At 38.5% G+C, this 13,028-nt stretch overlaps 1 protein-coding gene across 6 annotated transcripts in view; it reads right to left on the reverse strand.

Annotated features, from left to right (window-relative positions):
• LOC143756820 (transcription factor COE3) overlaps positions 1-13,028 on the reverse strand; it is a 108,314-nt gene that overhangs the window by 93,610 nt on the left and 1,676 nt on the right. For all 6 annotated transcript variants that reach the window (XM_077247564.1, XM_077247562.1, XM_077247565.1 and 3 more), the window contains exon 2: positions 799-955. In XM_077247564.1, coding sequence (XP_077103679.1) covers positions 799-955 — 157 coding nt within the window. The remainder of the gene's footprint in view (positions 1-798; positions 956-13,028) is intronic.

Here is a 13,028-nt window from a genome sequence, read left to right on the forward strand (position 1 = left end):
GCCCCCTAGATGTATAATTTGGTACAGCTACTGTTGAGAATGGGTGAAGCCCAGAACCTAGATCTCACTTATACACACTGCAACTACACAACACAGAAACAAAAATTGCAACAAAAATGTAACAATGTGTGTAAACAGGAAACATTTTTGCAGAGGGTTTGGGAAATGCTGGTGTGGTTTTATAAAATTAGTAATTATATTAACAGCATCTTGAAACAATACGTCCAAAACACAAAATAATAATTTAAAACTATGAACGTGTATGATCAATAAGTATTTATTAACTTTAAAAAAACAACAACTTACCTTTACATTAAACATTGTTGCAGAGGGTTTGGAAAATGTTTAGGAATTTGTGTTGTTTTTTAACTTAAAAAAAAATGATGTATTAACATATATTATATATTTATTTTTTATATTTATTTTTTTCTTTTTGTTTTTTACTTTTTAACGTTGAAACATTACAATCAAATTCATTTCTGACAATAAACAATGCTTTTGACCTATGCAACAATAAAAATAAAACTAACCAAAGTGTGAGATGACATAAAATCTTTGTCACACATTTGAGGTTATCAGAGATTTTAAAATAAAATCTATGATAACTTTTCGGCTTTATCAGAATTATTTCGAGGTTTTATTCTAACACACAAAAAAAATATTACTAAATAATCTACAAAAAAAATGCATCTAAAAACAATTATACCATTCTTAGCATGTTCTCTAAGTTCAGTACCACAGCATATCGCAAACCCTGTCGCGTTGTGGGACGGCGTCTATTAGTGACAGAGTGCTTACTTTGTCTTTTTCCACAAAGTCCACGTAAGAGGTTCTCTCGATCTCGACGGGCTGTCCCTGCCGGTCATACAGGGCCAGCACAAAGTGGAAGAAGTTTGACTTGCGCAGGTTTGAGGGAGGCTGCTTCTCATAATGGGCTCTTGCCAAACCCACACCACTACAAGAGAGAGAGAGAGAGAGAGAGAGAGAGAGAGATATTAATGTACTGTAACCCAAATAATCACTCAAAACATGAGCTTGCAGGAAGATGAAATGGCAGTTTCACATGAACTTTCACAAATAATATCACATTGCATATAAATATATAACGCCGTGTTGTTGAAAAGTCACTGCAACGTAAACATTTTTAAGATCTGCATGTGAATCGCAACCTTGTTCTACAAGGGAATATGCAGAGTCCCATGTATCTTTGTACGACACGACAATCCCGTAAAATGACAAAGACTATAGGCAACACGAACAGGAAATTAGAGCTGTTACAAAGAGAGATAACAGGACATAACTGAGAGGGGTTAGAAGAGAGATATTTGGCATGTTTTCTCATGCCCTGTGTGTGCCATGAACTCTATTGTCTGCCCCTCTCTGCTCTGCCACCTCAACAATTGTAATCTGGCGCAGAGCGGGGACCCCAGAAGGCACCGTCTGCCTTTGCGGCTGCCAATCGCTACTGGGTACGGCTCGCCTTGGCAACTGCTGCGTTCCTCTTTCCCTGACCTGTCAGTCAAACCTGCTCGGGCCTCCCCAGGGTCCAGCCGATAGGAGACTCCATCCTGACTCGCGCACTTGAGCATCGATTAGAACGCGTGGCAAACTACGGACTGACAGAGACCGAGGATCCTTGGGCAGCCCGAGAGAAGGAGGCCCGCACCTCTACGCCAAACCCACACCTCCACCTATCAATCAAACCGTCAGCCCTGGTCCACTGACGCAAGCACTGATCATCTTTCCATACCTGGATCAGTGGACACATGGTCCTCAGAGAGAGATAATGGCCTGAAGTAAAGGAAGGAAGATTAAAATGCAAGTGATCTGTATTTTTAATAGGGTGGTAATGCATGCATCCCTTCCCTCAAGCAGAAACTGACATCAAGGACTCAGTCTATCTCTTAACCCTTTTCCCACATTAGATTTTAACATAGAAATTTGACATGCATGATTAAATATGTATGTATATATTTATGTATGTAAAGGTGATAATGACTTGTTTCAAACAGGTTTCCCGAACACATCTGCCATTGGTTGCCAAACAGATAGTCCCGCCCCAAACGCACATTACTGATTACCATTTTACTGGAATATTGAAATACTGAATAAATGTATCACATTTTCAACAAAAATATTAAGCAGCACAGCTATTTTCAACTATGATAACAATAAGAAATGTTTCTTGAGCAGCAAATCAGCATATTAGAATTAATTTGTGAAGGATCATGTGACACTGAAGACTGGTGTAATGATGCTGAAAATTCAGCTTTTTCATCCCAGAAATAAATTACACTATAAAATGTAAAAACAAAACAGTTGTTTTACAATTGTAATAATATTGCACAATATTGGTATAATTTAGTATTAGTATTATGTAGTATTAGTGTATTGTTTATCAAATAAATGCAGCCTTGGTGACCATGACAGACTTCTTTCATAAACAATAAAAACGGAGAAAGTATTTTAACATAATTAATAGAAAAAATGACATCACCTTTAAGTCAAAACAATCGGCCAGTAATATTTACAATTCCCTGAATCATTAAATGAAAAAGTGCGTAATGTTCACAGACGTAAATTGCAGCTGTCATTGTTAAGTCAGTTCATTATTTACTCGTTACCCTGATGAGGTGGGCCGAAATGCATTTGAATCTCAAAAATATGCTCATACATAAATATTTGTTCATCTGCTGAGCTCGGGGTGGGGAGCCAGTGTTTTGGAAAGCGGCCTGCTCTCTGTCTCCGCTCGTTGAGATATTCCCCTGATAGGACATTAATAAAGCCTGACCCCTCCCCAGTACTATTACCAGGGCTTAATGCTTCATTTGTATCCGAGCCTGGTGAAATCTCATTCTTGAAGTTGACGTTACTACACTGAAGGCAAAAACAGCTTTCACAGAAGAGGCTGTGGGAGGCGGATTCTGGGAGGAGCACTTTTAAAGCGGATGACTTCAACGTAAATGGGAAATATGATCTTCTTCATCTGTAGTAATTGATTCGCAGTGAAGATCTTTAGCAGTCTGACTGGTCAGGGCGGTGCTAAGTCTGACAGATGCCCTCTAAATGCAATACGAAAAAGGCATACAAAATGAGAGAGTAAGACACAGATTCATCAAAGATCACAATAACATTATGAGAAGTGTAATATGCATTATACGTCAATATAATTTTGATAAAATTGTTAGTGGACATGTAACGTGCCGACTGCCAATTCTAAATATTTTTTTTTAAATCAAATCATCAAGATAATAGGTTCAAATTTCTATGAATGATCCTGCAGTGTGACATTTTTAAATTAGCTCCATGCATAATAATTATAAAATAATATATGAGTTTCAGAATAAATATGGCATATATCGCACAACAGGATACCTCAACAGTCTGGGCCTAAATCCTGCATCTGCACTGCATGAAATGCACAAGCACATGTAAACACAAATTATCACCTTCACATAGGAAGACAGAACTACAAAATTACACATTTGTGGGGGAGCATCACACTTAAACACACACGCATTGCATCATGAGCTCCTCTCCATTACCCCATCAGCTCGGTTACAAAGGCGTCATGTTTCTGATGTGGTGAAGGAGAGAGAGACAGCGTTCCCGCACACTCTCGCAAAGCACGGATCTTTACGTGCAGGAAACGATCGACTCGGAAAGCTTGTTAGTGTTATTATTTTAATTATGTTGATTGCTGCCATATCCACTCCAGCAGTTCTGAGTCAGAGGCAGGCACGATTGGTCGGCTCTCACTCGCTCCGTATTGAAATAACTGCTATCGAGGTGACAAACACACACACATAGATAGCCGAGCTGTGTAAATCAGTCGCTTACGGACGGCAACAGCACACGGTCTCACTACGGTCTCCGTTAAACACACTGTTTGACATCTTCTCGTCACAGAGCAGAGAGGAATAAAAGGGAAAAAAGCATGCAAGCCAGAAACAACCAGAGTTCTGACACAATTCTGGACGTAAAAACACCCTCAACTTGAAGACTTTTATTTGAATCAATAAATACAGAGTCTCATAGAACCGCTTTAACAATAAACCATTCATAGCAAGAGCTGAAGGGTTTGTAATGATGACATTTCAGAATACAAGAGCGCCGTCTTTCTTTATGCAATGGCAGTCGGTGCAGTCTGAGGCACTTTGCACACTGCAGGCTTAACGCGATACAACATAAAAAGTCTAATTATGTTAAATGAAAAAAGTAACCCCGGGCTAAGATCCTCACAGCTCAAGGGCCTGAACACTTGAGGGAAATAGATACTAACCACAGAGACTCAAAATCTGAAATCTTCTGCTAATGAACATGCTGAAGAGAAGAAACTGCCGATACACAGGATATAGCAGAATCTGCTGAGATTTTGAGGAGTTAGATGACGTGTGTGAGCAAAAAGGAGTGATGCCTTCACATGTACATCTCAATAAAACAATCACCTCACTGCAAAATGATGATAAATCAAACTGTTTGAGATTGAAATTTTACATAAAACATATAGGGTGCAGGGATGAGGTCAAAACTCGGAAGTCTAATTCATCACTGGTTTCCTCAAGATTGTCCTATGGTTTTTCAATTTATGAGTAAAATAAGGTCTGTGGTAAACATAACTTGACGATACTTGGATGTTTTGTTCTACTACAAATTACACATATCCATCTTGAAAATGTGAATTTTGAAGCTGTTATGTTTATTTTAAAAACATATGTAAAGTTACTAGATAAGAACGTTTGGGGTGTGAGTGTGAGCAGTTTACATTGTAGAACAAAACATCAAAGTATCGTTAAGTTAAATAAGTTATACTTATTTTACTTTACCATTATAAAACCCCATAGGGAAATCTCGAGGAAACCAGTGGCGAATTAGACTTCCGGGTTATGACGTCATCCCTGCACCACTCTATTGCAAATATTTAATTTACAACACATTTAACTCCCACAACGTGTCGTATTTCAGAGTCAAACAGAATATTTGGTATTCAAGTGTAGAGCGTTACTTGATATCACCTATCAGGATTTGATTGGATTGTTGGGCTACGTTATTGATTACCACGATTTTTCCCGCATATGTGACTTAGATTACGTCAGCAAAAATAAAAGATATTTCAGAGGTCTGTAAAGTTGTTTAACATGCATACTTAATGTTGAAGTAATGAATTTGATAACATATTTTAAAAGTACAGCATGAAAAAATGTCACATTATGTTGATGAATCACAATGCAATGTATTTTCACCTACTTAGGGGCCTTTTACACAACACCATTTTTTTTAAGCTAAAAACGGCAAGCGTATACATTTTGGCCATTCATTTAATGGTACAGAACGATTTACACAACAATGGGGCTCAAAGTGAAAGTTTTTGAAAACGGCACCGTTATTGTCTCTATGTAAACTGCAAAAACGCACATATGTGTAAACGGTGACGTCATGCGCATGCGTATTGCATGCTCCGTCTATAGACCTTATGCGCCAGAGAAACGTGGGCGCCGTCATCTTTAGAATATTGTCTTTGAACTTCCGTTTTTGCAGTCGCTCTGTATATTTCTATGGCATCGCTGTCCAGGAGTAATTAGCTGGTGGAGTGGATTTACTTATTGTAGAGTTAACAAAAGTTATCATGAGCATTGTAATGTTTATCATAAGCATTGTAAAGCAGATGTCTTAACAAATGTCGACCGTGAATTTTTTTACGAGCAGTTTCATACCTATGCAAGATCGCTGTGAAAATACAGACCAGAAGTCAAAAGACAACGAGCGCAGCGCTGAAAAGGGGCGGGGCTACATAAGGTCTATAGGTGCGTGGTGTTTCTTTACAAAGTGACATCACCAACTATGAGCCTGGCAGCATAATACAGCATTATTTAATCGTTTTCGCGGATCCATCTGAGCGGGGATCATTATCATTATAATTTTAAACAACTATTTCTATTTTAATATACTTTAAAATGTAATTTATTCATGTGATTTTCAGCATCATTACTCTAGTCTTCATTGTCACATGATCCTCCAGAAATCATTCAAATATTGCGATTTGGTGCTGAAGAACCATAAATTATTATCAATGTTGTGGAAACCTTGATACATGCTTCCATCAGGATTCTTTGATGAATAGAAAGTTAAAAAGAACAACACTTATTTGAATTAGAAACCTTTTGTAACATTACAAACTTTTTAACTGTCACTTTTATACAATTGAAAGCATCCTTGCTGATTAAATTTATTCATCTCTTTCAAAAACGGTAGTGCATCAATTTTGTATTGACTGTGTCAACCAGTATTTTCCCTTATTTTCCAATGAGGTATCTGTTAAAACGCCTGCAGTACTATATATGACACATGTAGAGAGAGTGTGTGTGTGTGTGTGTGTGTGTGTGTGTGTGTGTGTGTGTGTGTGTGTGTGTGTGTGTGTGTGTGTGTGTGTGTGTGTGTGTGTGTGTGTGTGTGTGTGTGTGTGTGTGTGTGTGTGTGTGTGTGGCATATGGGTGGCATCACGGACTCGGCCCCACATATTGGTGACATTAATCACGCCTGTGATGGACTGTGACAAAGGGAAGTCTTTAACTACAGCTCGTCTCTCTCTCTCACTATCGAACTAATGAGCCGTACAGCAGCGCTCTGTTTATACAAATGTGACGCGGAAAAATCATCTCTGCCCTGGCTGAGCGCCAACGTGCTGATCCAACAAGTAAATATAAACCTCTCTCTCTCACTCACTCTCTCTCTCTCTCATCTCTCTCTCTCTCTCTTCCTTCCTCATTTTCACTTTTTTTAAGAATTTGCTTTTCTGTTTTGTTGCTTCCATCCTTTCAAAAAGGTCAAAAAAAAAAGGTTACATGGCTGGATGGTATCAGCTGAGATTTCGTCAATAAGGCACCTGCCTTCATCAGTGAGAGGGAGATCATTCTTTAAATTAACCAACATAAGGGAATGATATTTAATTTGACCTTTCCTCTAATAAATGTCCAAAAAAGACCAAATGAGAGAGAAGAAGGCTGAGAACCAGAACATGCTCGCTTTTCTCGTGCTCATCAGGGTCCGTATGGAAGTATTTTGAGGAAAGTGGATACTAGGATATGCACATACTCTATGTTTACATGAGGAGTAATTTATGCAGAAACAGACAATTACTGTGGCATACATTTGCTCACGGTTACGTGTGTGTGTGTGTGTGTGTGTGTGTGTGTGTGTGTGTGTGTGTGTGTGTGTGTGTGTGTGTGTGTGTGTGTGTGTGTGTGTGTGTGTGTGTGTGTGTGTGTGTGTGTGTGTGTGTGTGTGTGTGTGTGTGTGTGTGTGCACTCGTGCGGTGTTGGGGGGCGGCAGCGGGCAGTCAGCATGGCAGCGGTATGTTTGGTTAGCGCTTATTAGCTGTGTAATAAGATTTAATGAGTTGAGGACTAAAGCGCTGTAGGAGCATGGGCAGCATATTGGGATTAGTGGAGAGCAGAAACAGAATGAGAATTGGAAGAGAGAGAGAGAAGAAGAAGAAGAGGTTGTTTTGAAACCCAAATCCCACTTGTGGTCAAACCGGGCCTTTTTTTTTTTTCTTTGGTTCACTTGGCCTGTTGCGTGTCATGTCTGTAGCTCTCGTTCTCTCTCGACTCAAGTGTGTGCTGATTTAATTGTTCAACACAAGCCGTGTGCATTGTAAATTGTCAAAATGGGCAGTTTAGTTCCCCCTAAAGTATAAAAATGTGTATTTTACATGACAGTTATCTGAGGTGAAAGCACTGCGCCAGATGTGCTGATTGCATTTATGGATAGTCGGCATCTTTGTTTCTTTATCGCTAATTGGATGTTACGACGTGGAATCATAGGAAAACCTTCCTGGAATGACAGAGTGCAGAGAGTAATAGAGGCATTTGTCACCGCTGCACAGTAACGGGTGGCCGTAAGTCAAAGCAAACGTGTCAGAGAGGATCTTTGCATAAAGAAAGGCCTGTCATTTCTCCATGATTTCTATTGCCACACAAACACAAACGGCCTGTCTGTCACGTCTCCCAGCGATAAGCTGGCACATACATCACCAGCTGCCTACATCCCTGCCACCGCCTGCTCGCCGTTTTATTCACACACACAAATACTAACACTTTCCTGAAAAGTAGACAGTGTCTTTAAATGCCTCTCTGTTCTGGATCCTGTTTCCCTAAACCTCTGATGCATGGAGTAATAAAGACGAGGCATACAAAAATAGAGAAATATATAGAAATAATATATTATCCCTTCAATTATGCATTTTAAGAGGTATGCATATCCAATGCAACAGAAGTAAAAATCACAATTATATGTGAAGAATAATTACGGGTAAGGGTCAAAAGTTATCACCTAATGTGGTTTGTATGTACAGTAACTTAAAAAATGGCTTATTTGGGACATCATGCATCAGAGGGTTCATTTCTAAAAGTACATTGATGTTAAGGTGTTTCTGATTGGATGGTGATAAAAATGTAGCACTTATTTTTTATTTAACTAATGTTATTGATTGTTGTTATATTCATAGTCAAATGGTTTGAAAAAAGCCCAAGTTTGAATTTAAATCTGACATAAAAATGCATTTGGAAAAATATGTAAAAGAAAAAATGTTGAAAGCAATACAAACTGCACATGCAATTATTTAAGATGTACAGATGTTTTTCCTGTACTTTTTTTGCTTTCTTTTTCTTTCTATATACACTGATATGTTTGGTTATATGTACACTGGTTTATACAATATGCTTGGTTCTCAATAAAAAATTAAAGCCCAAATATTTACTTTTCAATGTCATTAATCATCCATTCATTTATTTAGATACTTTATGTTGATAGATGATTTTGAATAATCTCAATCTAAACGGAATCACCTCATGCAGTGAATGCCAATTAAAAGCACCCGAAAAACAATGAGCCACTAAAAAGACACTCTCGTCCTCAAACAGAAAACACTGCTTTTGCCACCTAAACGTTTAGCTAAACGTCTCTTTTGAGAAGAGAAGGTGCTCTGCTGAACGGCCCGTGGAGTCAGCGGGGTTGATGTGCCATCATTGCTCAGTGATTGTGGCTCTCAACACGAGATGATCTGAGTCAATAGACTCGCGGCTCACTCACAGATTAGACATCTAATCAAATTCACCCCCGTTTGTTTATCGCTCGCTATCGTGGTGCTATCATGTTAGTGGAACGCTCCACAGCTGTGACAAAACCAGGGCACATCACATAATGTAGGCTACATATGATTATGAACCCAGACTTTTTTAATGCAAAGTTAATGGGAGATAATGACCATAAAGGTTTATCAGGTTTTTCCTGAAAAAATAATATCATGATCCATAATGCTGATTCAGTTTTAACAGGCACCTCATGGTAGTCTCTATAACTAACTTTGTCTTTTTTGGTTTTGAGCAAAATATAAAAGAGCTTTTAAGGTCTTGTATCCAAATAATGGTAATTACTTTCCGCACAATGTTTGCTAATCGTACTATTAAGCCAGTGTAACTAGCAATTAAGATTAACACACATGCACCAACAAATTCAAAGAGCTGACGGCACTGTAAGACACTGCAACACGTCCGAAACATAATACTCCTCTTCTTTAATCGTAAAAGCGTATAACCAGCCAGTGCTAAATGCTTCCAGCTCATTTCTAATTTGTTCGTAATTGCACCGAGACAAGTAAACCATTGCACAGTGAGAAGTTATTTCCTGGAGCAGGACGGCTAAATTACAGACAAATGTTTCATGCGATTAGGACACTCTAATTGAACATGTGACAAAGAATAGAGCGGCAGAAGTGTATCAAGTGCATAGAAAACGGGTATTTACATTTGCACATGTTACGCCCTAAAATGATTGCATTCTTTATGCTTTAATCACATTGAATTCCTTCACGATTATTGTCTCCCTCCAAATTGCCATATATTTGTTTTTCTTTCTATCATGAGAGAGAGTGAAAATTAGGCAGGGCCTCATTGTAACTGATCTGCTCTGGACGCTTTGATCAATGCACTGGTCACATGTCTCTCCTCAGCTGGACTGAGAGAGCTCTACATAAGAGCAGTGTTGTGTGTGTGTGAAGTGCTGCCCCTGCACTGTGGGGTCTGTGTGTTTTATTAGTATTGCACTTGTGCGTGTTTGCTGTAGGTTTAGCCCGACTGCACCTGCCAGACCTGCACACACACTACAAATTATAGCACTCGTTTCTTTCTCTCACTCACACCGTTCTAAAAAAGAAAACCTTACAGTCATTTCTAAAATCGTTAGTGGCCTACAGCTGAAATCATTAGCCGGTCACCTGTATGTTTCTAATGGGGTCATTACAGAGGTGGCCCTGCACCAGGCCTCTAATCGCGAGCATGTTATGGGGCAGCTGTTTCTGAAACACTTGTTTCTCTGTGTTACATTCCAGCATGCAGGCGTCAACTGAGATAGAGCGGAGCGAGACCCTGTAAATCAGGTGTGTTTTGTGATTCGGTGAGTGTTTTAATGTATTTACGAATACGGAAATGTTTTAAACTTGCATGAACAACTTTTTTGGAGTGGCCAAGTGCCATTTCTGTACCGTCCAGTGTCATTTTTGCATATTTGGTCGGATTTGCAACATGTAAAAATAGTATGTATCCCGCCATTGCACTCTCTCTTTCAGCATGCAAGGGATTTTGTGACAGTGCGGAGAGAAAAAATGCTTTTTTACATTTTTTTTCTTTTTTACAAAGCCTGTGGGTCTGGACTTCATTAGTCTGACCCCCCCTTCTCCACCCAACGGACAAAACAGAGGCGACATAATTCACTTTGCCAGGTTTTACAGTGTAGGGGTACGGAATCGGTGAAAGGGTCAATCGAAATCTGTTCCCCAGCTGCGCGGCCCTCTCACTCACCCCTAGGCCCAGAGAGAACGAACGAAAGAGAGAGAGAGAGAAAGAGAGACATGCTCGGGGGGAGATGGACCCCACAAACATACCCCCGAGCTGCCTGAGCATCACAAACCTGTTCCGCAAACTCCATCTGCATCTATCTAGATTGAGTAGCAATGCAAACAAGTTTACACTGAATGAAAATTTGCACTGAACTGTGATTACAATGTGGGTAATAATAATGGGATCATGCATCAATCCTCATTTTTGCAGTTAAAATTAAATGCAGAATCCCAATGTTTCTGAATAATGACTTTCCTTTTTTTTTACTCTGACTGCACTAATCCAAAAAAAAGGTTGCACTTGACACCAAGCTCACCCCTTATACACCTACCGATCACCACCACAGCCAACACATGGTAGCCTGTATTTACAGGATCACATTAAGGATTCAAATCAAATTAAGCTCTCACTTTTGCTTCTTTTGTCTAGATTCACTCTCTTTGCTGGCTCTTAACAGAACACCCTTTATTGCACCCATAAAACTGATATCCTGCCATCAGTGTATATTTGAGATTAAAATGGACCAATAAATCTAATTTTTTTTTGTTGAAAAATGTGAGAGTGAGAGAGCAAGAAAAAGAGAAAAAGGATAGATTTAAAGTAGAAGCAGAAGAAGAGGTGCATATTTATGTTACCTGAAAGTTAACTAAAGCATTCATAGGCTAATACAGAAATGTACAACTAACAAATGAAGGATTATAAAGACACTATTTGTTATCCAAAAATTAATAACTCTTTTTAATCATTTAAGTAGCCTTTTAAAATATTTTAGTCTTAGTTTAAGATGCTATCGTGACACTTTGGCTATAGCTCCGTTTGTAAGGAGCTCGGGAGAATTTTGTGTTGTGTATGAGGCTGATAATTGGCTAGTACAAATTATTTATTATGAGGGGAACGGTTTGGTATTAACATTTACAAATGACTTTTCCTGCAGCCCTGCTACATGATGAGAAAGCACGGCTCTTTATCACAACTTTAAGCATGAGAAATGACTATAAAACGTGCGATAATTCTGACCGATTATTTTTAAATAATTAAATAAATAAATGCACATAAAACGTGCCTTTTCTTGTCACATTGCATTTGAACTTTTTGTATGCGATATGCATTGAAACTTACATTCAATACGACTTTTTTCTCCCTAAAATAAATAATTTAAGATGTGAGTTTACCCCATGTAGGGTAATTAGATTCCCAAAGACTCTGCATTTTTGTCTCTAATTAATATCATAGTAAAACATCAACAGCTTTCGCCTGCAAATGCTGGTGTTCTACAAGGTGCTCGCGACTTTTTTTCATGTTAGCGCATATGAAAGGCAGCGAATGGGCAGGTGATGTCGGCCACTTGTAGGCTACACGCCAGCTGACCTCGGTGTAAGTTTGAAACATCAACTTTATCCTTCACAATATGCAATATTAATATACCACCACGGGGATTTATCTCCGAACGTATTCAAGGGAATCACGAAAACAAGTAAACGCAGCATATATCTCTTGGTAGGCTACATGTTTTAATGAACTGTAAGATTATTTGTCCATTAAAAAAACGCCGAAAGCTAATATATCCTTAAGATGTTTTGATTTCAGGATGCATACTTTTCCACATCAGCAGAAAATAACAGCCCGTCTCATTAACTGCATTTTACTGCTCAATATAGCATGAATATCACATAAAATCGTTAGCCCGCACGTTTGGCCTTGATGCAGCCAAATTAAAATGTAGCTATAGCCTATGATAAATAAATATATAGGCCTCCATAAAGTTTTTAATTGAGCTCAAATAGGCAATGCAACAAAAAAAAAATCAATAGCAGTAAATTAGCTAATCTCCTTAAGTCCTTGACCGTTTTCTCTGTGCGTTTATGAAGTCAGAAAAATAAAAGAAATTGAAATTTCGGTCCAAAAACACACGTATATTTTCTAAAAAAAAAGCGTGCCCGTCTTAATATTACATACAATTCATTTTTCAGAATTAGTGTGATGCTCCCTGTTCTTCTCTCTCCTCCTATATATTTTTAAACAGTTTTAACATGATAGCACGGCCCATAAAATAATCATTTTGAGTCCCAATCAGAGTTTTTTTTTTAATGCTCAAACAAATGTTGTCCCTCATGCGTAATGTTCTAAAAGACA

Source organism: Siphateles boraxobius, unplaced genomic scaffold (assembly GCF_051911475.1).
Source record: "Siphateles boraxobius isolate OS27281-9 unplaced genomic scaffold, OSU_SipBor_1 3, whole genome shotgun sequence".
Taxonomy (NCBI): Eukaryota; Metazoa; Chordata; class Actinopteri; order Cypriniformes; family Leuciscidae; genus Siphateles; species Siphateles boraxobius.